This window comes from Sinocyclocheilus grahami, unplaced genomic scaffold, assembly GCF_001515645.1.
Source record: "Sinocyclocheilus grahami isolate Dianchi unplaced genomic scaffold, SAMN03320097.WGS_v1.1 scaffold466.1, whole genome shotgun sequence".
Classification (NCBI taxonomy): Eukaryota; Metazoa; Chordata; class Actinopteri; order Cypriniformes; family Cyprinidae; genus Sinocyclocheilus; species Sinocyclocheilus grahami.
Window position 1 is genome coordinate 1,838,607 of NW_015505645.1, and position 24,708 is coordinate 1,863,314.

The 24,708-nt window shown below is 36.2% G+C and overlaps 1 protein-coding gene across 1 annotated transcript in view; it reads right to left on the reverse strand.

Annotated features, from left to right (window-relative positions):
- Positions 1-15,452, reverse strand: part of lmbrd1 (LMBR1 domain containing 1) — a 95,141-nt gene extending 79,689 nt beyond the window's left edge. The window contains exons 1-3 of the mRNA XM_016235404.1: positions 15,365-15,452; positions 12,254-12,430; positions 4,442-4,505 (exon numbers count right to left, since the gene is read on the reverse strand). Of these exons, the coding sequence (XP_016090890.1) occupies positions 4,442-4,505; positions 12,254-12,430; positions 15,365-15,433 (310 nt within the window). The 5' untranslated portion in view covers positions 15,434-15,452. The remainder of the gene's footprint in view (positions 1-4,441; positions 4,506-12,253; positions 12,431-15,364) is intronic.
- Positions 15,453-24,708: the final 9,256 nt, after the last annotated feature.

Sequence of the window (24,708 nt, forward strand, 5' to 3'; positions counted from 1 at the left end):
GACGTTTCAGCGAATCAGTTCGAGCAAACGCACACAACCTGATTAATATTCATGAATCCAGTAGCTCATTAATCCTTAGTGAGTTTTTATATTGTTCTTATTAGTAGAATTTGTATAATAATAATAATATCTTATCAGTATTATTGTTCGTTTTTTTACAGGAACACTGAATGACCAAAAAAAGCACCAGCCCTAAGTTAATGGTTACCAAGTTTTAATTCTAATTACTAAATTTCTATTATTAAATAATACTTGATTATCATATTATAATGCTTGACTGCTTGACTGACTGATATTAAGTGTGTACTTTCAGATATTTAAAAGCTGTACCATTTTACAAACATTATAAGCATAACTTATAAATATATATAGTATAGTATGGTATTTCAGTCTGGCGAGTAAACAAAAAAAAATATACTAGTCAATGGCGATTCAATTGCCAAGGTGTCCGTTGAGGGTTGACCGTATTTGTTTTGTCCTATCGTATCTATCATATGTTGTTGCCTTATGTATAGTATGGTATTTCAGTCTGGCGAGTAAACAAAAAAAAATATACTAGTCAATGGCGATTCAATTGCCAAGGTGTCCGTTGAGGGTTGACCGTATTTGTTTTGTCCTATCGTATCTATCATATGTTGTTGCCTTATTAAAAAATATGCTATACATTTAAAAGAAATGTATTTTAATTTTATAGTATAAACGTATATATAAATACATTCATGAACGTTTTTAATGAATGGATTTTATAATAATACAAATAGCAATGTGTAACATGTTACCATATTTAGTGCAACACTTTTATTTGTTCCACAGAAAACATAGTTTTTTCTCTAAATGTTTGGATTTCTAAAATTATTGTGCACTGTTTTTTCTAGAATAACTTTTGCTGCCGAATTATCCACTAACCTAGTTTATAATTTTTTGGCTTAGATTATAAATATACATAGGCCTAAATTTTTTCATATTTGTTTATTTTATTTTTCTTTATAATGAAGTAGTCTGTATCTAGTAGATTGTGAAAGAATCCTTATCAGTTCCACACACAGAGATATATAAATTCTACATTTATTTAAATGAGGGAAAAAAACTTCACTGGTATCGGATCGGTATCTGTATCGGCCAATACTGAACCCTAGGTATCGGAATCGGTATCGGAGGCGAAAAAGGCGGATCGAAGCATCCCTAAAATATATGAATTCAAAATTAATTTCAGACTTATTCTTTTTTTTTTTTTAAGGAGCATATGCTAAAAAATTATCAAAAATGTAAATGATTTTCCCTATTCATGTTTAAGGGTGATAAATGATTCTTTAATACTGTTTAATATATTTATTTTTATTTTAGATATATTTTAAATTATATTTGTTTAATATATTTTGTTGTATTTTTAATATATATATATATATATATATATATATATATATATATATGTTATCTATTAAGCAAAAATCTGGACTTTTGGTAGTACCTAGGATAGCAAAGTCCACTAAAGGAGGTAGAGCTTTTTCGCATTTGGCTACAAAACTCTGGAATAGCCTTCCTGATAACATTCAGGGTTCAGACACACTCTCTCTGTTTAAATCTAGATTAAAGTGAAGTGAAGTGACATGTGGCCAAGTATGGTGACCCATACTCGGAATTAGTGCTCTGCATTTACCCATCCAAAGTGCACACACACAGCAGTGAACACACACACACCGTGAACACACACCTGGAGCAGTGGGCAGCCATTTATGCTGCGGCGCCCGGGGAGCAGTTGAGGGTTCGGTGCCTTGGGGGGCCTTGCTCAAGGGCACTTCAGTCGTGGTATTGAAGGTGGGAGAGAGCGCTGTACATTCACTCCCCCCACCCACAACCTTTGGGTTATGTCACCCGTATCTCGTTTTTCATCACTCTATCCCACCTCCACGCATGATGCCTGAACAGAGGACCACACAACACACCAGGACGACGTTTCTTTTCAAATGTCATTTTCTTTTAGAAGTACAAATGCAGCATTCTGGTGTCTCTTTGAGCAGAGTCAGCATGGTACAACCCCCGATCGTCCAGAAAACCCAGAAATAAAGCAATCAGACGTTTTGTGGATGCCACAGCAAAAAAAAGAGGAACACAAGAAACAAAGCATGAGGAGAACACCATAAGAATAGTTGGTAGTCCTGCATCTTCAATAAACAAGCTACAGGTAGTCCAAAATGCCGCGGCTAGAGTCCTTACCAGGTCAAGAAAATATGATCATATTACCCCAATTTTACAGTCTCTGCACTGGCTACCTATTAAGTTCCGTATCAGTTACAAAATATTATTACTTGCCTATAAGGCCCTTAATGGCTTAGCTCCTGCGTACCCAACTAGTCTTCTACCGCGCTACAATCCATCACGCTCCCTAAGGTCGCAAAACTCTGGACTTTTGGTAGTACCTAGGATAGCAAAGTCCACTAAAGGAGGTAGAGCTTTTTCGCATTTGGCTCCCAAACTCTGGAATAGCCTTCCTGATAACGTTCGGGGTTCAGACACACTCTCTCTGTTTAAATCTAGATTAAAGACACATCTCTTTGGCCAAGCATTTAAATAATGCAGCTCATAATCTTGTCCTGCAGTTATATCTGATCAAATGCACATTATTATTCTTTAGCTTGGGTTAAACAAATCAATTTTGCTTTGTTGGAACAGCAGCTATGCTAATTATGTCTCTATTTGTTTCTTTGTTTCTGTAACTAGGTAACTAGGATTGAAACAAGCTTCAGTCTGGATCCAGAACACCTGAGACGAGATGATGCCAACCCCTCAGAGGACCTCAGATGATGCCAACCCTGAAACCACATACGGAACTACCACATTTTGCTATAAGTTTGATTGCATCATATAATAACTGCTGTTAATAGTGTTCATCGTCTGTTTTATTACGTCTTAAATTGATTTTTCCGTACATTTCTGCCATATGTACATTAACTGACAGTCACCACTGATAAGCTACCACTAAATATTGTAGAAACTTAATTTGCTGTAAAGTTGCTTTGCAATGATTTGTATCGTGAAAAGCGCTGTACAAATAAACTTGACTTGACTTGACATTGATTGGGTGGTTCTGATTGCTTATCGGTCCAAGTCAAAAGCATCAAACCTTCAAGTCTCAAGACATTCTGGAACCTCAGGTTCTTCTTTCAATACAAGTTTAGAAGACTTTATCATCTGAACCGAGAGAGAGAAGAAAACACCTAGAGAAGTAAAAATCACACCTCTACTCATCAAGCCAAATAATTTGAAATGTTTTTAGCACAAATATGCAGGTCGAGTCAAACATCAATCTTTAATACTTATGGTTAGGGCTTTGTTCAACTTATAAGCATGAGCCTTAAGCCTTAACAAGTACCATTCATAATATACTTTTTTATACCATTAATAATTTGCACTTTCATAAGGCAATCAAATCCCAATGGATGTTTCACACTGAATATTCTGTTTCACTTTAAAATGTTGCAGTAAACACATTACAAACGCTTTACGTTATCAACAAAACAGCATATTTTCCCTGCATCATGTTCTGGCACAAATCACTCCAAAGTTCTCCTGAAAACAAAAGTTTTGTTGTCAAAGTATATCTTATAGACTTCATCGAATCAATTTTGAGCATAAAATCAGACTTTGTTTTGTTCTTGGAGAACACAGGCCGACAGCTGGACAGGGGATTTGCGACGTGTGTCTACCTGCACTGTCACTGTTAATTTTCTGATGCTTTTCTGACTATGGAAGTGAGGGGTTTTGATTGGCTGGTTTGTATTGGCTGACAGCTTGTCTCTAGCACATTTGGCGCTGCTCAACAGACGCCGTGCCGCTCTACTACTGACGGCCTGTTCCGCACAGCATCTGTTTGCAAACTCTAATGATAATCAAGCAACTGTGTCATAACTCAATTTTATGTTACTTTGTCCTAGCTCCCAGCATTCCTAAAAGATATCATTTAAAGTGGAAGCAATGGAGGACTCAATTAAAGCATGCATGCTGAGACATATTTAACGCTATGAAGTCATGAAGAGAGGATGCAGTTCCAAAAAGCTGAGTTCAACCATGTTCATGAGTCCTTCCGACCTTGTTCAAGGAAAAGGTCACTGACTAATGCATTTTTTTACACACGCAGACAAGAGATTTATTCAGCTGAAAACTACACTCACTTTAGCTTAATTGGACCAAGACGGTTCCACAAATAAAACCATCCAGCGACTTAACTGCCAGCTTTTGTAGGCCGATGTCACATCGTATGCGTGCCATAATTTATAACCCGAGTGAATGGACACTAACGATGAGCGGCAGACTGGACTGTGCCGGCTCCCACAATGAAACTCAAACAATAAGGGCAGATGATGAAGGAATATGGTACATTTTCTAAAATGCAAAGTAAGAAAATTTAATTAACTGCACCTAAATAGTGTCATTTAGTACTTACTGTAGTAGCCGTACAAAACAGTGTCTTCGATCTGCTGCCTGGTCTCATTGCTTGCCGCCCATTCCTGGATTTACAAAAAAAACAATGTCTGAAAAATATGACATACACTGGCATACATGCAATCACATTATTATATATCTTTAGATTACAGGGCTGTCAATTTGATTAAAAATATTTGTAATCAAATTAAGTACATTACGTCTGATTCATTTAGCACGTATAAATTGCAAAATATATTAAATTGCTCATTTTATATCATTTAAAATATATTACTGTGGCAGACATAAAAACTCGCTTTTTTATTGCCATATCATTAAACAGGTGTTTTATGAATATCAGGTGGCATGATTAATTGTATATTGTAAATTAATAATACTACATTAATATGTTAAACTGACTGTCCTATAAGATACACAAACAATGCAGTATAATATAATATGCAGGATTTGTATCTCAAAGGATAAAAACATGACCAACAAATATACTGTTCCATACAGTGAGGTAAAACATGATTTTTATGACAGGACTTCAAATGGTGCCACAACAGTGGTGATACAAAGAAGTGGCTCTGCAGGTGTAGTGTATTTTTTATTCCCAATGTGTCAGATATTCCATCAAAAACGTGACCTGGCACTTTGATGACTCACAGGTTCTCGGAGTAGATCCAAATGCCATAGAGAATTGCTGTCTGTCTTGCCGCAGTAAATCACTCTCTCTCTTCCTTTCTCTCTTTCTCTCTGACTCCTCTGTCTCGATGAACTCCATCCCACATTCATAACTCACTGTTTCATCATGCCAAAAGTGCAAACCCATAATTGCTACACCAGCACTAGAAAAACATAATTCCATTGTTGGATACTTGCTGTCAGCCTATATGAATCTAACCAGGTCGAGACATAATGAGATATTTCACAAATATATGTTGACCTATGAATTTCAATGATGTTGCCAATTACTTGTGATTATTGGGAGAATCATTTCATAAAGATCACACTCACAAAGACAAATTTCTAGCTTTAATAGCTGACATTTTTTAAGATTTGATTAATTTTCCAGTTTTCCAAGCATGTAATTAACAATTTAAACTTCCCTGATATTCCAAGTTGTCCACAACCATAGGCACTCTGAAAATGTAATTATTATATTTGCTCATCATGGTACTTCTGGTAATATCTAAACTAACTAAATAAATAAATAAACAATGTAAGGTAGTGTATGTGTTTATTTATGTACGATTTTTAAATGTTTTTGAAAGAAGTCTATTATGCATACCAAGGCTGCATTTATTTGATAAAAATACAGTAAAAACAGTAATTTTGTGAAATATTATTATGATACAAAATAAACACTTTCCATTTCAGTATATTTTAAAATATAATTTATTCCGGTGAATGCAAAGCTGAATTTTCAGCATCATTACTAGAGTCTTCAGCGTCACATAATCCTTCAGAAATCATTCTAATATGCTGATTTGTTGCTCATGAAACATTTCTTATAATTATCAATGTTGAAGACAATCATGCTACTTTTGTGGAAATCGTGATACATTTTTTTCAGAATTTTTTGATGAATAGAAAGTTCAAAAGAACAGCATTTTTCTCAAATAAAAATCTTTTGTAACATTATAAATATCTTTATTGTCACTTTTGACCAATTTAATGCATCCTTGCGGAAGAAATAAATTAATTTCCTTAAAAAAACTATTTATTTACAATAAAGCCTTTAAAATAAATGCTAAGACCAGTATGCTTTCTTTATTGAAGCATACTGGCTATTTAAGGGGGGTGGGGGGGTGGGGGTGGAGGACAGGATCTTACTAAAAATTAGTCAACACAGTCAACAAAACTGATATTTTTTTAAGTGTCCAAATACTTCTTGAGGCCTCTGTAGGTGCCACAAATCTGTCTCCTGGTTTAAGCAGATCAGCTTTGTGGGTTTCCAAAGAACACCCTCAGAATAACAAATATCTGTAGAATAAAACAAGCCTGATTTAACAACTATTTATCAAGAAAACTCTAGCACTGCTACAAGTTTAGCATTTGAGACTGCATCCTCATTAGCCAAACCCAGGCCTGTCAATCATTGCTGTAATCTCTTTAGGGCAGAGAAACAGAAATAAACCTACAGAGTCCTACGTGCACAGGCTGCATTAAGAAGATGTTTAGTCGGGAAGATTCCTCTGCCCATTAAGCCAGCTTACTCGACTGGAGGAAGAGATACATTTGATCGTCACACACCGGAAGGCCGGAGCCAAGGAGATCGCTGCCATAATCTTACGTATTTATCCAAGACTTGATGGCTCCTTCCATCTCAACTTCCTACAACAAAAAGCACCTGTCTGCCTGATTTATTATGCGACGTGAATCACAGCGAGCTTCAGAACGATTATCAAGCGACATTTTCCCACCCATTTGGTTGAGCGTATTTCATCGGAATCTGCTGTAATCTTCCTAGAACAGTTATAATAAATACTTTTCTGCACTCTATAACAAGGGCAAACAAGTCTTATACAACTCGACAGTAAAACTTCACATTTCTGGCATATTCTTGGGCCTATATAGCTCGGGTATGGGGTCCGAATTTTTGCTTATTTCCAGATAAATAGATTGTGAGCAAGAAATGTAAAGAGATTCACCAATGTTAAACAAATTCACAAATAAAGAATGAAATCCACAAATATATGCAGGAGTTTCACAAAAATTGATTTAGGCAAAGTTGCCATGGAAAGTTACGGATTTGACACAAAATATTTGAGGATACTTTTTATTTGTAAATTATTTATTTGTTAATTTAATTTTTGTGAAACTCCTGTTTATATTAGTGGATCTCATTTTTGTGAATTTGTTTAATATTTCTGAATCTCTTTACATTTATATGTGGCTCAAAATCTATTTAATTATCTAATCTGGAAATATGCAATAATTCTAACCCCATATGTAAGCAATAGTTCACCTTAGCAAACAACAGTAATAACCCTAAAAATTTGATATTTCTGAACTGCTATAAATTGCTTTTAAAACTTGAAATAGTTAACCCTGGGTAATTCTATACTCTAGGTAAATAGAATCCTAGGCTATCTTGATTTATGTTTCACACTAGGGCTGGGCAAAAAAATCTATTTTTTGATTAATCGTTTTTTTAAATGACATCGATTCGATATCGATTCTCAAAAGCCGCGAATCGATCTTTTCCGGTATTTATTTCAGCACACATTTAAAACAAGATCTGATTAACGTGAATCTTATCATTAGTCTTCTCCACTAGATGTCCCCCTTACTTACCTTGCGCGATGTTACAACAGAAAGCCTGTCCTTCATTCAGCACTTATCATGGCCATACGCGTGATTCGCAATGCTCCGGTGAAATGCTATAGTAATACTATAAATCTGAAGAAGCATTTGATATCATGCATAAGGCGCCATGATTTCCGCAGTGAATGAATGGCGGATGGCGCGGCGCACTGTTTTGTTTACTACACACATACTAAAGCGTGGATGACGCTCGCGGTGTTTTCAGCTTCTGCTGTGTCACTATATGATGATATGAACACGAATGTCATCTCCAACTGCTCTGAGAGTCACTTCATTGGCATTTTACCGTTTCATTTGAAAAAACTACCGTCATATCACATACACAGCAGCTGCAAGTTCTTCATGGCAACCCGTTAAAATAAATTGATTAGGATAAATTAAAATTTATGTTTTATGCCTTCATCTGATTACCAGAAAAATTAAGAACATTTTATAGGGCCCTCTTATTGTTTAAAAAAGGGCCCTATACAAAAAAATGTATAGGTTTAAAATACAGGCATGTGGTTCTTAATTTCTTTTTATTAATTCATCATTTGTAAACTGATGTTTACTGTTCATTTTTTAGAAATATCAATAGCATTTGTATTAAAACTATATTCACTGAATGTAATCAAAAAAATCGAGAATCGAATCGAACTGAGAGCTTGCGAATCTAAATCGAATCGAATCGGGACATCTGAATCGATACCCAGCCCTATTTCACACTACTCATAATTAACCCAGGCTAAACAATTAATCCTGGGTATTCATAAGATGACGTTTCACACTGCACATTTCTTAATATTTACGTTATCTGCATATTTGCGGTGTCAGTGTTATTGATTGGACGAACGCAACACACGACCCATTTACAAAACCTCATATTATCAAGTACCATCAAGTTATTCCTGAATGGACTTTTCAGACTATAAAAGGTAAGAATGAAATGGATGAAATGCTTCATTCCAATTAACCTCTGTGTATAGTGCTGATCTTTTCACTACATTACACTACAGTGCTCTATGACTTAAGATATCTATTGAAAGTAGGCATGGGCCGATTACCGGTTTCAAGGTATACCGCGATTGGAAAATTTCACTGTTTCAAAACCGCTAACATTTTCCGCTATACCATTCCTGCAGTATGCGCTATTTTTCATGTCTCTCCGCAAAGACTGAAAGTGTAGGAATCCCTCAGGTTGAGTGAGAGTAACACGACTCCTCCCCCTCCTGCTGGTGCGAGCAGTCAGTCACGTGTGTGTATGACGGCCGAAATAGCTTCCCCTGGAACTTACGTGATCGGCAAACGGCCGTTTTTTGTCTTATTGCAGCTCGTCTCTGTTCTGGACTTGCACAAACTGCGTTGCAATGCAATCATTTTCCAAAATCATTTATGTGAAAATATGAAGTCTGTAAACATCCGTTAACATAGGCCTGAGACGCTGAGGACGGACGCAAAGAGAAAAAATACTGTAGCAGGCAGATCACTCACTGTTCATGATGAACGAACTATTGGAAGAAAATCCTAAATATTGATATAGCGCAGCGCTGCTTTGTATAAAGCGGTAACCAAGGAAATGCCATATCTGGTGTTCCATGAGCGCCTCCTGCTGTCAGAGAGTAAATCTGCATTTCATTCATTCAAGATTCAAGATTTTTTTCATAGCTTCTGCTGTTTGTTTCGTTCAGGCATGCAGTATAATTTCACAAAGCTAGTCAGAACATTGTTTTTGCTTCAAATAGGGTTATTATTAAATCAAATTATGTGTATGAAATTATATAACTAAATTATATGAAATGATATAAATTATATGTATATGAATTATATAATTAAAATTAAATAACTGTAATTACAGATTTAGGTTCAATAAAGATCAGTCTTTATTTGTCTTCTTTTTAGGACAGCAGTAGCTCTAGCAGCAAATCAACCATCCACATCAAAAGCTGCAGGACAGCCCACAATTCAGCAAACATTTCAGAAACAAATCAAAGAAAAAAGTATTCTATATGTCCAAATATTCTGTATGTTCCTCAAAAATAAAATATATTGTGGTCAGTGGAAAAGTTTTTTTTCCCCCCAGACATTTAAAAAATAAATCACATTTTAGAGCTGTAACAACAATACCGTGATACCGTGACATTTTTGCTTAAGGTTATCATACCGCAAAAATCTCATACCAGCCCATGCCTAATTGAAAGTTAAAGTGTTTTGAGGAAGGGTGGTACAGGGTGGTACAGAAAGATCCACCGCTTCATCAGAGATCTAATTAACCCGATAGAGTCACTGAGAATCTCTTTAGGTTAACCTCCTCCGCCTAGTCAGATGATCTCTGATATGATCGAGCAAGTCTGTCTTCTTCAGAACACTTCAAAACCCTCAACTTCCAATTAACGAAATGAAACCAGTAATGAATCTCACCTAATTCTGATAAAGTAATATCTGGTCTTGACCTCTACAAGCCCTTTGTAACAATCCTAGGGCTGATCATTATCTCAAATGAAACCAGGCCAGCACTGTCTGTCGATCTCAATTTATTCTGGACAACACACAATTGAGTAGTGATTTACACTGCCTGGTGAATATGCTGCCGGTGTGTTCTGTGATATTTCAAATGTATTTATGTATAGATCAACCGTTTCGGCGGACAACTGTTGTTAGTCAAAACATGTTTGACTATTAAACAATGGAAATAACCTCATGTCTGGCCCAAATCTATTCAACATCCCATATGTTTTTCAAATACATCCATAAGTTCATGGTGCTGTAATGTAATGTAATCAAATACAAACACTGGAATTAAAAGTCTCAGGCCCTTGCTCTCCAATTAAAGGGAGTGTTCACCCAAAAATGTAAATACGGTAGTAGATGTAAAATAGAGTATAATACATTTCTTGAACCTCAAGATGTTGTAAAGCCTTATGACTTTCAATTTCTGAGGGATGTTTCAGATATTATGCAGAGGTGCTTCTCCTATAGAAGAAAGTGAAAGGCAGATACTGCTGTAATTCAGATTGGAAAAAGGCATCTTAAAAGAAGTGCATATAAAGCCATACTACAGAATTGTTTGAGTTCCATCATAGCTAGAATATCTCATTTGTGCACATTTCCAAATTGCTATTGGTTCTAATATGTTGCCGAAGTTTGAATATGTGGAAGTGCAAATTAGATTTGAGAGCTACAGAAAAAGGCAAAATTATCAGTGAATAGCAGCTTAAATTTCAGTCTGTCAGACACAAAGCTGTTGTTTGATTTCAGAAGACTTGCAAAAGTTGTCTAAATTACTTTTCGAGGGTACTTTTTTCCATTTTACAACTTGACATGGTCGGTTCATAATGTGCTTTCATTGTATGCAAGGAGGAACCAAGTTACACAGAAGTTCTAAGTGAAGCACTCATTAAAGATCTCATGTCAGAGGAGGTAATTCTATGCTTAATTATTCATTATCTGTAAGGAAGAATGGTGGGCCCATGGTTTCATTAATTATGCCATTTAGTTGCCATAGTAACCATTGTCTCATTAGACCATTTGAGTCTCAGAGTAAAAGAAAGATGTGCTTAATTCAGTCTGTGAACTCAAACATGAAGTACTGATCTCTCTTCTTATTGCATTTGATTGAATAATGGGATGTTTTAGAAAGGAAATGCCATTGTATCCACAAGTGGTGTCAGTAAACTACAAATAGTAATACATTTCATGCCAGACATCCAAATCACTTGATTTCATTTCATATGATTATTTTGATTTTGAACAATGAAAAAATGAACTATAAATGAGAGCATGGATACTGGTAGAAATGTCGCAATAATCAATATATCGACTTATCGTGCAAAATATGTACATGATCTCAATAAGTTTTGATGACGCAATATATCGCAATATATATTTCACCGTGTTTTTTACATTCCACTTGCACCCGAGCCTTTTGCAGCTTCTCGTACATAACGTGATGTAGTCATGAGGTCCTAGTTCAAATTTAAAAAATGCTTCTACAAAAGTTTAATCTGCAGATATGGTCTTGTTTAGGGATCTGTGCCTTTGTGCATACGGACATCTGACTGCTAAGTAGTGATTGCGGTTTTCAGCAATAGTGTGCACCCTTAAAAGAAAAGAAGGTCCGGGAAAAATCTGTAGATGGAAAAATCTCCATACAAGTTCTTTTGATTTTTCTTCTTTTTTCTACTTGTTACTTTGCACTTTTTGTTAGAAAATGTTTATTTACTATTTATTCAGGTTTTTTAAGGTATCTAATATTTTTATACTTAAGTTCCATGATCTAAATATTCTTAAAATTTAAAGTTTGTTGTCATTTGGAAGTGTGTAGGCCTTCTTGCATTATTATGCTGTTAAATTATGATTATATATTCAGTGGCATAAAATGGTCTTTAAAATGACAATAATATCGCAATTATATCTGGGGCAATATATCGCACAACAAAAAGTTGTTATCGTGACAGGCCTAGATACTGGAGCTACAGAGCTAGAGTTTTAATTGAGCAACCTTTCTGTACAGGATTATGGTTACCTTGTAAGTGCCATTGGGGTATTTCATGAAGGACACTAGGAAGATATCAACAGGAAGAAGAGCCGACGTGATGAGCGCAATGGCCAGAGCGCATATCGCAGTGATGGTGGAGATTACCTCACTCTCCTGCCGGCTCTGATACTTCCGAATATAAACCCAGCAGAAGGCCACGATGACCTGAAGATACATGGGGACAATATGAGAATTGCATAAACACAATCCATTTAAATGAATGTTATGTACAATCCCACCAGTACCATGATTTCTGAACCTAAAGGCTAATGGTTAAATGCTTGAAATTAGTTTTGTAAACAAATATAAATTCGGTCTACGTACAAATGTCTTTACAAAACAAATACTATTTATTTGTTTGTTTATTATTTATTTTAATTTCATTTTTAACATACTACTTGGACCAGAGAGCAGGTAAGGATATCATCTAGGCATAAATGTATCATTTATTTATTATTTATTAAGACCGTCATCAATAAAGTATACAAAAAAAATATTATAACTTCAAAATACATTTCTCTTCATTCATATAATCAAAACAAACTCACATAGATAGATAGATAGATAGATAGATAGATAGATAGATAGATAGATAGATAGATAGATAGATAGATAGATAGATAGATAGATAGATAGATAGATAGATAGATAGATATAACTAACCAATATGTGAATATGTACTCAAGCCCTGCTCATAATCATAAACATACAAAAAAAATGCTGGTTTATTTAAGTGTTATTTAAAAAGGTACAAGAGGCCTGATATTTGTGATCATTTGTAATGATTGTGTTAGTTTTGTGGCACTGTTTTAACCGGCCTAAATCTCTATGGTGTCAAACCGATGAGTGTTATAACAGACAGCTGGCCTTCTCATAACACAAACTCACTTTACAGGCCATACAAGCCTTACAAGTGCTATTTAGATAACTCAAAATGCGATTCTGTATTGCACTTCTGGCCTAGCAGCCAATAGCCCCTCTCTTAGAAAGAAGAAGAAAGACCTACAGATTTAGCAGCCTCTGAGACAGCTGTCTCTGAAAAGCATTACGTACCTCATTAAAAACAAAATAAAACAAAACAATACAAAACAAACTCTAATAAGAGTCCAACTTTAAAGAAGAACTTGTTTCAGCGTGAAAGGTCATATTCCAAACACATCCTCTATAAGCTCTCAGGACGCAGCTAAAATGAGCTTGTGAGTATGGGATGCTGTTTTCAGACAGGATCAATTAAGAGCCCTATGCGTATTAGATTCTGCCTGAATTGTTGGTCAGATAATGACCCAATGCTCTGCATTTAAATCAGGATGCACCGAACCAACTATATAACAGGAAATACTGCTCTCTTTGCACTTGTTAAACTTGAGCTGGATGCACTTTAATTAGAAAATTAAAGGGGTCATATGATGCTTTTATAAAGATCATTATTTTGTGTATTTGGTGTAACAGAATATGTTGACATGCTTCAATGTTCAAAAAACACATTATTTTTCAAATACTGTACATTATTGTAGGTCCTCTATGCCCCGCCTCTCTCAAACGCTTCATTTTCTACAAAGTCCCTCCTTCCGACAAGCGCAGTCTGCTCTGATTGGCCAGCTGACCCAGTGCATTGTGATTGCCGAACGCCGCAAGCACTCATCGGAAATGTAACGCTCCTTACCATAATCGCGAGCTTCATCTTTCAAAATAAATGCAAAGACAGAGCCCGGAAGGGGAACGGAGACAGTGATGAAGCTGGTATGTGTTTGCAGTACACAAGCCACGGTTAAGACAGCTGACTCCACTGTGATGTGATCTCTGTCTCTCTCACGCATGCACGCGCACACACACACACACACGATGCGCAAAACTCCGCATTTGAACAGTCAATAGCAAATACTTAAACTAATAACAAAACAGTAGCTGATTCAGAAGCGCCAGATTGTCATAGCAAAGTCAGAATGACCTCCTCTCCTAGGTTCACGAAACGGTCGTCCATAAAATGCATTGCTGTTCTGTTGTAAGTAATCTTAAAGATTCCTAAATGCATCTACTTCCGGAAGGCCAAATAAAGTGCTTTTGCTTTCGCCTAGAAACGCACAGCGTCTCCCTGACATGCTGCTTCAACACTAACTGCGGTTACTGAAACCACGCCTTCTTTCTTTGCGTGCACATTTGGGCGGCATTATGCAAATATTTCCACATAGTGAGGTAGATATGTGGGGGCGTGTTAGAACGAGCCGTTTTAGGGGGGTGTGGCAGAGTCTTAACTTTGATAAAGAATATCTCTTTGGTTTTGAGGCTTTAGTCTTTGCAACTTCAGGGATCTTATCTATGCACAATCAGCTTGTAACACTCCAAAGAGAAAGGAAAACTTGAAATCGCATCATATGACCCCTTTAAGACTCAGTTAAGACTCACTTCAATTAAACACCTCGACCAGGTAGAATAAAAACAAATTATATTTAAAGGTGCGTAGTGTGTACCACTAAATGGTATTACAAAAATAATAGCATTTCCTGAATACTGCCCCCATCAGCCATTGGTCACCAAACAGATAGTCCCGCCTCAAACAAAGAAAGCTATGAAGTAATAGTACCAGAGAATCACTGTGTTTCTATTTTTTGGGGGGAATCAACCTACAATTACTTATGGTTGACTCTGGGAGAGAATGTATTTTAATAGTTTCATATATGAAACACTATACGAACCATAAAACAACCAATTGTGGATTAGATATTTATGACCCATGATACAAGTATGGACATAAAATAAAATAATACATACAAGTATGGTAGGTAAAAACGGTTTTATATTCATAATACATGTACTCGAATCTGAACTGCACTATATTATTGAAATTGGAGGGATCTATTTCTTCGTACTATAGTAAAACAGTTCAGTGTGGCAAAATTCTACAAATATACTGTAGCTGTAAACACAAACATGTTTATGATATGGCGTATATAATCATAATAGTTAGATATGTGTTATGTGTAAGTAACGTTAGCAGTATAAGATACACATCGACCAGGATAATACGTGACAGAATATACGCGGGAATACCGCGTCCAACAACGTAATACTAGTAAATAATGCATAATTAATGTATCTCACCAGTAAAACAATGGTGAAAATAGACCACCCGAGCACAGATTCTGAGAGTAACGCGACAGGGGTCGCCATGACTGCTTCACTTCCTGCAACACAGCTGACGCTGGCCACGTGACCGGCGACGTCACACAACACACAAAACAAACTAAACATTTTTACATGAATTACACATAGATTCAAACATCTAATGTTAGAAACTTAACACTTTAGAAATGTTCATTTCAATGTAATAAATATTAGTCACAGATTAAGACTTTTCATTTTTTATTGATCTTTTTGTTTGTTTGTTTATTTATTTTCATGTGATCTCATTTCATTTTTATTCCTTTACTGCTTTTGATTCTGTGAGCTAATTTGTTCAATTGTAATAGAATGTGAAAATTTAAATGGTTAGGTTTTGCGATAAAAAAAAAAAGTAGTTTGAATAGGCTAGCTAATGTTTTTGTTGGTGGCAAAACTTTTACATTTTGCATTTAAATCTATGAAGGTTTATTATACCGGTACTCTTACAATGAAATACACTGTCTTATGATATATTAGGAGACTTGATTCTAAAGTAAAGAATATGCTGTCTTTTAAATAGAAACAGCGGGTTTCATGTGTTTTCCCTACCTATATAGATGACTCTTGCATTAATGTAAAGAATTCTTTTATTTTTATTACCTTCTAGAGTTGCCAAAATGTTGTTGACATCATTGTTTAGTGAACTCTGCCCAAGTCTGAGGTGAATGAGTCCAAAGGAAAAATGCAATTATACACACAAAAATGTATTACAAAAATAATAGCATTTCCTGAATACTGCCCCCATCAGCCATTGGTCACCAAACAGATAGTCCCGCCTCAAACAAAGAAAGCTATGAAGTAATAGTACCAGAGAATCACTGTGTTTCTATTTTTGGGGGGAATCAACCTACAATTACTTATGATTGACTCTGGGAGAGAATGTATTTTAATAGTTTCATATATGAAACACTATACGAACCATAAAACAACCAATTGTGGATTAGATATTTATGACCCATGATACAAGTATGGACATAAAATAAAATAATACATACAAGTATGGTAGGTAAAAACGGTTTTATATTCATAATACATGTACTCGAATCTGAACTGCACTATATTATTGAAATTGGAGGGATCTATTTCTTCGTACTATAGTAAAACAGTTCAGTGTGGCAAAATTCTACAAATATACTGTAGCTGTAAACACAAACATGTTTATGATATGGCGTATATAATCATAATAGTTAGATATGTGTTATGTGTAAGTAACGTTAGCAGTATAAGATACACATCGACCAGGATAATACGTGAATGAATATACGCGGGAATACCGCGTCCAACAACGTAATACTAGTAAATAATGCATAATTAATGTATCTCACCAGTAAAACAATGGTGAAAATAGACCACCCGAGCACAGATTCTGAGAGTAACGCGACAGGGGTCGCCATGACTGCTTCACTTCCTGCAACACAGCTGACGCTGGCCACGTGACCGGCGACGTCACACAACACACAAAACAAACTAAACATTTTTACATGAATTACACATAGATTCAAACATCTAATGTTAGAAACTTAACACTTTAGAAATGTTCATTTCAATGTAATAAATATTAGTCACAGATTAAGACTTTTCATTTTTTATTGATCTTTTTGTTTGTTTGTTTATTTATTTTCATGTGATCTCATTTCATTTTTATTCCTTTACTGCTTTTGATTCTGTGAGCTAATTTGTTCAATTGTAATAGAATGTGAAAATTTAAATGGTTAGGTTTTGCGATAAAAAAAAAAAGTAGTTTGAATAGGCTAGCTAATGTTTTTGTTGGTGGCAAAACTTTTACATTTTGCATTTAAATCTATGAAGGTTTATTATACCGGTACTCTTACAATGAAATACACTGTCTTATGATATATTAGGAGACTTGATTCTAAAGTAAAGAATATGCTGTCTTTTAAATAGAAACAGCGGGTTTCATGTGTTTTCCCTACCTATATAGATGACTCTTGCATTAATGTAAAGAATTCTTTTATTTTTATTACCTTCTAGAGTTGCCAAAATGTTGTTGACATCATTGTTTAGTGAACTCTGCCCAAGTCTGAGGTGAATGAGTCCAAAGGAAAAATGCAATTATACACACAAAAAAAAAATTATTGAGTTTGAAAATAATAATAATAATTATTATTATTATTATGAGGCAAGGCCTGTTTTTTATAGAGCGCCTTTTATACACAATGGTAATTCAAGGTGATTTACATAAAATAATGATAACAGATTATTAAGATAAAATAAACAATAAAACGTTTTTAAAAAAAAGATTCTAATAAAAATCTAATGTAATTAAAAACGAATAAAAATTGAATAAATAGATGTTAATAATTTCAACCACTATATGCTGTGAGTGATTTTTTTTGAGCTTGCAGACATTTAAGAAATAAGAACATACAAGAAAAAATCGAGAAGATGGATTTTCAAAAAATAAAATGACCATCTGTCTGGATTCTTGCCTCATGAGAAAGAAATCGCTTCCCAGATTTAAAGTGTAATCTCTTAAAATCCCTTAGCCCTTCTGCTGGGACAGTGTGCGAATGTTTTGACTGGAACTATTCAACCACACTCTACTTATAATAAATCTAGCCCAAGTGTCTCTAAAATAATTCATGATACTTGCTCAATTTTAATTTCCCCTTTCTTTATTTGAGATCCACCATGTATGAATTCATGATCCAGTTGTCTTTGATGATAACCACAGTGAGCAAAACTGTAAGTGGTAGATCTTCTTCAAGTGTACCTGCTTGCCAACTTTTGACTGAGTGACACATTGGGAGCCATTAACCCCTTAATGTAATCAAGACTATTTCCATCCCTTATGCCGAGTTCACACTGCACGATTTTAGCACGATTTTTCACCCGCCGACAGGTTTTGCGGAATCGCCGACAAATGCCCGAAATCGGAGGCAAATCGGTGCTCGTTCACGCGAGTGACAATCACGCAGTGTGAATTATCAAAGACGCGATCTGAGGGAATCGCCGACGCCCGTGAAAGATTTGGCATGCTAAATATCTGGAGCTGTCGGCAATTCACAATCACGCTGTGTGAAATGAGTTCTGACTGAAAAACACATCGGCGATGACCTACAGCCAATGAGAGACCAAGATACAGGGCAGCCGGAAGTTCGGGGAGGAGTTATATGAAAAGTAGTTTGCGGACCAGTGTTGCCAAATCCGCGATTGCCGCCGGTTGTTTTTTATGTCAGCAGGTTGAAGGGACCCCGATAATGTGATATTTAGGCCCTGGAATGTAAATTGTACGAGGAGAACCCCGCCAAAAAATGTGTATTTTACCCCCAAATGCGATTTTTACTGGGGGAACCCCTCAAAACCAATTGGGCTATTTTCAGGCGTGTTTTGTAGCGAAAGAGCTGTCGGCGAATCTTCCTATTGTGAAGTCATGCAGTGTGTAACCTCCTGTCGTCGTTCCATCGTGCAGTGTGAACACAGCAACAACTGAATGTTTTGACTGGAACTATTCAACCACACTCTACTTATAATAAATCTAGCCCAAGTGTCTCTGAAATAATTCATGATACTTGCTCAATTTTAATTTCCCCTTTCTTTATTTGAGATCCACCATGTATGAATTCATGATCCAGTTGTCTTTGATGATAACCACAGTGAGCAAAACTGTAAGTGGTAGATCTTCTTCAAGTGTACCTGCTTGCCAACTTTTGACTGAGTGACACATTGGGAGCCATTAACCCCTTAATGTAATCAAGACTATTTCCATCCCTTATGCCGAGTTCACACTGCACGATTTTAGCACGATTTTTCACCCGCCGACAGGTTTTGCGGAATCGCCGACAAATGCCCGAAATCGGAGGCAAATCGGTGCTCGTTCACGCGAGTGACAATCACGCAGTGTGAATTATCAAAGACGCGATCTGAGGGAATCGCCGACGCCCGTGAAAGATTTGGCATGCTAAATATCTGGAGCTGTCGGCAATTCACAATCACGCTGTGTGAAATGAGTTCTGACTGAAAAACACATCGGCGATGACCTACAGCCAATGAGAGACCAAGATACAGGGCAGCCGGAAGTTCGGGGAGGAGTTATATGAAAAGTAGTTTGCGGACCAGTGTTGCCAAATCCGCGATTGCCGCCGGTTGTTTTTTATGTCAGCAGGTTGAAGGGACCCCGATAATGTGATATTTAGGCCCTGGAATGTAAATTGTACGAGGAGAACCCCGCCAAAAAATGTGTATTTTACCCCCAAATGCGATTTTTACTGGGGGAACCCCTCAAAACCAATTGGGCTATTTTCAGGCGTGTTTTGTAGCGAAAGAGCTGTCGGCGAATCTTCCTATTGTGAACTCATGCAGTGTGTAACCTCCTGTCGTCGTTCCATCGTGCAACAACTGACTGCTACCCCAGATAGTCATTCAGTGTGAAACCAACAGTGATGTGACATCTTTGAAAATCGTGCCGTGTGAACTCGGCATTACCTTACACCTCAGAACCAATTACCCAATATTACCGACCTCCATTTGGTGCCAGCTTTTTGAACCTCTGAGTTCAGTTACCACGCAGATGATTGGCAGCGAGTCAGTGCTGTTCCAGAGATGGAGATCTCACTAGAGGTCATCCACAGGTGAACAGTGATTTGAAGCAGGACTCCACTGTATGTTTTTAAAGTACAACAAAGGAGTCAAGAAATACATAATCATTGTCAGACATCTGGATTTTAAACACACCACACAAAAACAATGTCTAAACATACACACGTGATCTATGATAGAAAGATTTTCCTATAATCCGTTTCAGGACAAAACTACTTCACATTCTGTGAACAATGAAGGTGTCTTTACTATTATGTGCGGAATGATAAATCATAGAGTTTACTCTAAATAAAGCACAGACATTATCAATTATCCACACACGCACAAACACACTATCCATGCATTCTATCACGAATGATAAGCCTATAACCAGCGATCTAAGATTTTCCGGCTGTGTTAACAGAAAATGTCTAGCTCAGCTATTCTTTTCATTGAGATTCATCAAACATAATCTGCTTTCTGTCGCTATTTCTAATTCATTTTTTATCTCCTTAAATGGCTTGGCTGCACATCAGGAGAATGAATCCGGTTCGATTTAATGAGGATATACCAGTGTAAAAGGTGTAAATGAATAACCTTCTTCACAGTGATAATCCACACGAGATTGAAAAAAAAAAACTGAGAGCAGGACCACAGGAAAGGTGGGATTTTACTGAAATTAACAGGAGATTTGCTAAGGACTAAATGTATAATGCAAGTGGAATGCTTGTCCTTGTTTTGCTATGTACATCAGTCATCAGGCACTAACATTTTATTTTTAAATTTCGTCCCGGTTTTATTTTTATTTTAATTTTTTTGAAGGTGAAGTGAGTAATTTCTGCGCCACTACTGACACCAAGTGTATTGTTTTAAATGGCGTTCGAACTGGTGTTCCCGAACCAGTATAGCCAACAAATTTTCAGAGAAAATTGCTAAAGAAAGGTCGATTTGTTGCTAAAAGTTGCTAAATGACGTTGTGATGTCATTGCGTGATGACGTCGTTACGTAATCACGAAGCGAAATTGTGTCACTGCATCAAATCTCAGCAAAAATACTTTATATATGTTCATTTAGATTTGTTCGTAAAATAATATAAATGCATAATATAATATTAACATAGCCCCCCCCAGGGGGGGGGCTTGGAGGGGGGGGGGGGGCTTTACTATATATTTGATAAAGAATAATAATAAATACATATTTTCAAATAAAATGTAAATATGCATATGATGTATTTAATAATACATTTAAATTGTTATCTTAAGTAAATTAATAAATCAAATCAAACAATGTCTCCATGATCTCATTTGCGTAAGTTGTAGCGTGACAAATTTGCATTTTGGCGGAAAGTCTGTGGTATAATGCTTGCCTGTTTTGTGGTATAAAAGGATATTTAGCGTTTTTTTGCAACACACATGAACAGCAGAGAAATCTGGAGATAACGAAACAAGTCAGCTGAAGATTCCGATGCTGTGTTGATGTCTCCGGACCTGGGCTGCGTTCAGGTTCAGCCCCGACAAAAACGGTGCAAAACGTTTTTTAAACGGAAACGGTGATGCGTTGAACAGAACACCCTGTTCTGATGACGCAAGAGTTGGAACTATGGCAGCTGAGAAGGCCATTTTTTCTGTTCTTCTCCCCCCTCACAGTTGTCATCAAGGGCAAAATTAGCTATTTAGACCAAAATAATTTTTTGAACCAGGCTGTAAACATGTTTTTTTTCTGCTGTAAATTTGGGCATTTTAACATGGGGAGTCTATGGGATTGACTCCCTTTTGCAGCCAGCCTCTAGCGACCAGTTGATGAATTGCAGTTTAAGTCACTTCCTTGTTGGCTTCAGGAGAGAGAGGGGGAGGTTGCTGCTTGGTTTTTTTGTGGAAATCTGGCAACCCTGGATAAAGGTGATCCACAGGATGCAGCCGTTTTAGCGGCCCAGTGTTCTACGTAGACCCTTTACATCCATTATTTACAAAGAACAAAACCTAAAAATTGATTTTAGAGGATAAACTGTTTAATCGTCTATTTTTTTAGTAAGACTTATTAAATGAAAAGTGTCTGTGCGTTAACTTGAGTCAAGTCAAACAGTGGATGAGCAATTCACTCTTTGATTTGAGTTTGTAGATTTACAATAGCAAAAGTAAAATGTGTGGCTGACCAAATCGAGCCGAAATCGAGATCGGCTCGGTTTGGGCCCCTCCCCCAAATGTTTGCTAATTGCTATTTTAATTAGATTTTAGTTAGTTTATATGCTTCAAAGCACTGATTCAAAACAAAGGAAAGAAAATGTCGAAAACTCAGTAGGCTATTTCAAATACGGTCAAAAAATGACACTGCAATCATGTCACAAAGCCAATAATGTCACTAGCAGTATTGCTTGTTCCTGTGAATGTTGTTTTTGCTGTTCAGCTATCTGAACTTTATATAAACATGGCATCACTTTACACACTTTGGCACATTCAAACAGTTGCTATAGTGATTAAAGACCAGTGCAAAGTGATCAGGCAGGAGAGCAAGTGGCCACAGGATAATCACTGATATATGATACTGGCCATGAGACCTGGGTCCTCGTGCAAACTGTGCTGCAAGGAAATCACACGCAACACTGAACGTTTATTGTAAACACAAGATTCTAGTTTATGCATTTGGCACACACTTACTGTAAATCCAAAGCAACTTACAGTGCATCAGCTGAACACTTTTGCTCAACCCTTGACCTTGACATTGCTAATAGGCTCCTATATTCTACCAGTTGAGCTACAGGAATGAAACTGATTGCTTAGCTCATGATAACAATGAACAACTCTTTTAGAAGCTAAATATAGCAACTAATAAGCACTGTCACAAGACTGATGTTTATGTGTCGAAATAGCCATGCAGGCATGAGTTCTTCAAAAAATATTTTTTCTATGAATTTACTCTTGAAAAATAATATCTGAAAGGGTTCATTTCTCTCAGGATCCTTTAAAATGCACACTCAGCACTGATACGCTCTCATTCCCTTTATAAGTGCACTATAGTCTCAAGGAGACTGATAGGCACCAGGAAACGTCCATTAGCTGTGAGATACTGTGAGATACTGAGTCGAATACCCTGATTTAATTTAGTCTCTGGGTCACAGTTGCCATTGTTTTATCAATCTCATTTGTACTTTCTACAATAACCTGACAGGAGAAGCCGGAAGTACGGAACAGAGAACATGATGGCCATTTTTAATGGTTTAAACACAGCATGAACTTAAATAAGTAGCCTACTGCAATCTTCTGTAATTTTATGAGTCAGATTTTCAGTGGCCCATTTATTATATCATATATCTGCTTATATCTACTTCCCAGAATGTCTCAAATTATTTTGGCCTGCAAATCAAATTCTAAAAGTCTAAATCTGCTGAAATTAATAAAGCAATATATCTATCTTCTCATACAAGTCTAATTATCTCAGTTGTGCCAGAAAATCATCAACCCTGTGGTTCATGTGAGCTTTATACATTAGTATATCTGTTGAATTCAATTTCAATGAATGACTTTGGCTTTCCAAACACTGACGGGCTGCATTTAGTCTTTCTTCTTTTGTATTAGACCTGCATAAATGGGCATGTGAGCTCACCATTGCAGCAAAGTGAATGAGGTTTTTAGGACCTCTTGTTTTCAGTTGTTTGCAATATCCATTTATTTAGTTTTCACTGGCAAACTGGAGCAACATGAGACAGGAATAGAGCTATTGTTTGAGAAGCACTTTGGGGAAACAAAGCATGTGTACAAAATATACAAACCATATGGCAATAAGAAAGAGTAATATAACCCATGCTCCGGGTGATGCATTGAGCTAACAGACATTTCAATAGTGAGAAATATGCAACAACTGAGGAGAATGTAAATAGGATGTCTCTTTTAACGACAAGTGCATTGAAAAAACAAGTGTTCTGCCTGATATCAGTTAATATCATGTGTGAATTGAGATATTTGTTTGCCAGGAAAATGTTTCCAAATGTGAAGAAGTGAAAGAATACAAAAAACTTGCTGTTTTGGTAACCAAACAGCCTCAGCTACCAAAGTGGAGCAGAAGAGGGGTTTGTGTATTCCTCTGCTATAAGAGAGGAACTTAAAATCCATGTTCTAAGAGTCTGTTTGAAAGTGAATTAATTACTGTAAGATGCATCATCAGTCTAGAGATTAACATGATGTCTGCTGATAAAACTTGTGTATAACGATTTAAAGGGGTTACTGGGGGATTATGATAAATCATACATGATTACGCTTTTTAATTTTTAACAGATTCCTTGTTCGTCTTTGCATGTGTAAACAAGTGAATGTTTTCATGTGGCTTCTTAGCCCTCTAGGCTTTGAAATAGGTAAACTTGCTTTGAGAAACACAAAGAAAGAGAATTAGGTGTAATTCCTTTTTGGTTGTGGTTTGTTTACACAGCAAATAAGAAGAACCGAAAGAGTAAATCACAATGTTACTGTTTTACTGATAAAATAAATGCAGCTTTGGTGAGCAGACCAAGAGCTCAAAAGAATAAATTATATATAATTTAAATGATAAATATAATTTATTCCTGTCATTGCAAATCTTCATTGTGACATGATTCTTCAGAAATCATTCTAATATGCCGATTTAGTGCTCAATAATTATTAATGCTGCTTATTATTATGAATGTTCAAAAAATATTTGTTGCCTAATATTTTACACAAAACAGTTTTTCATGATTCTTTTATGAATTAAAATTCCAAAAGAACACACACACATAT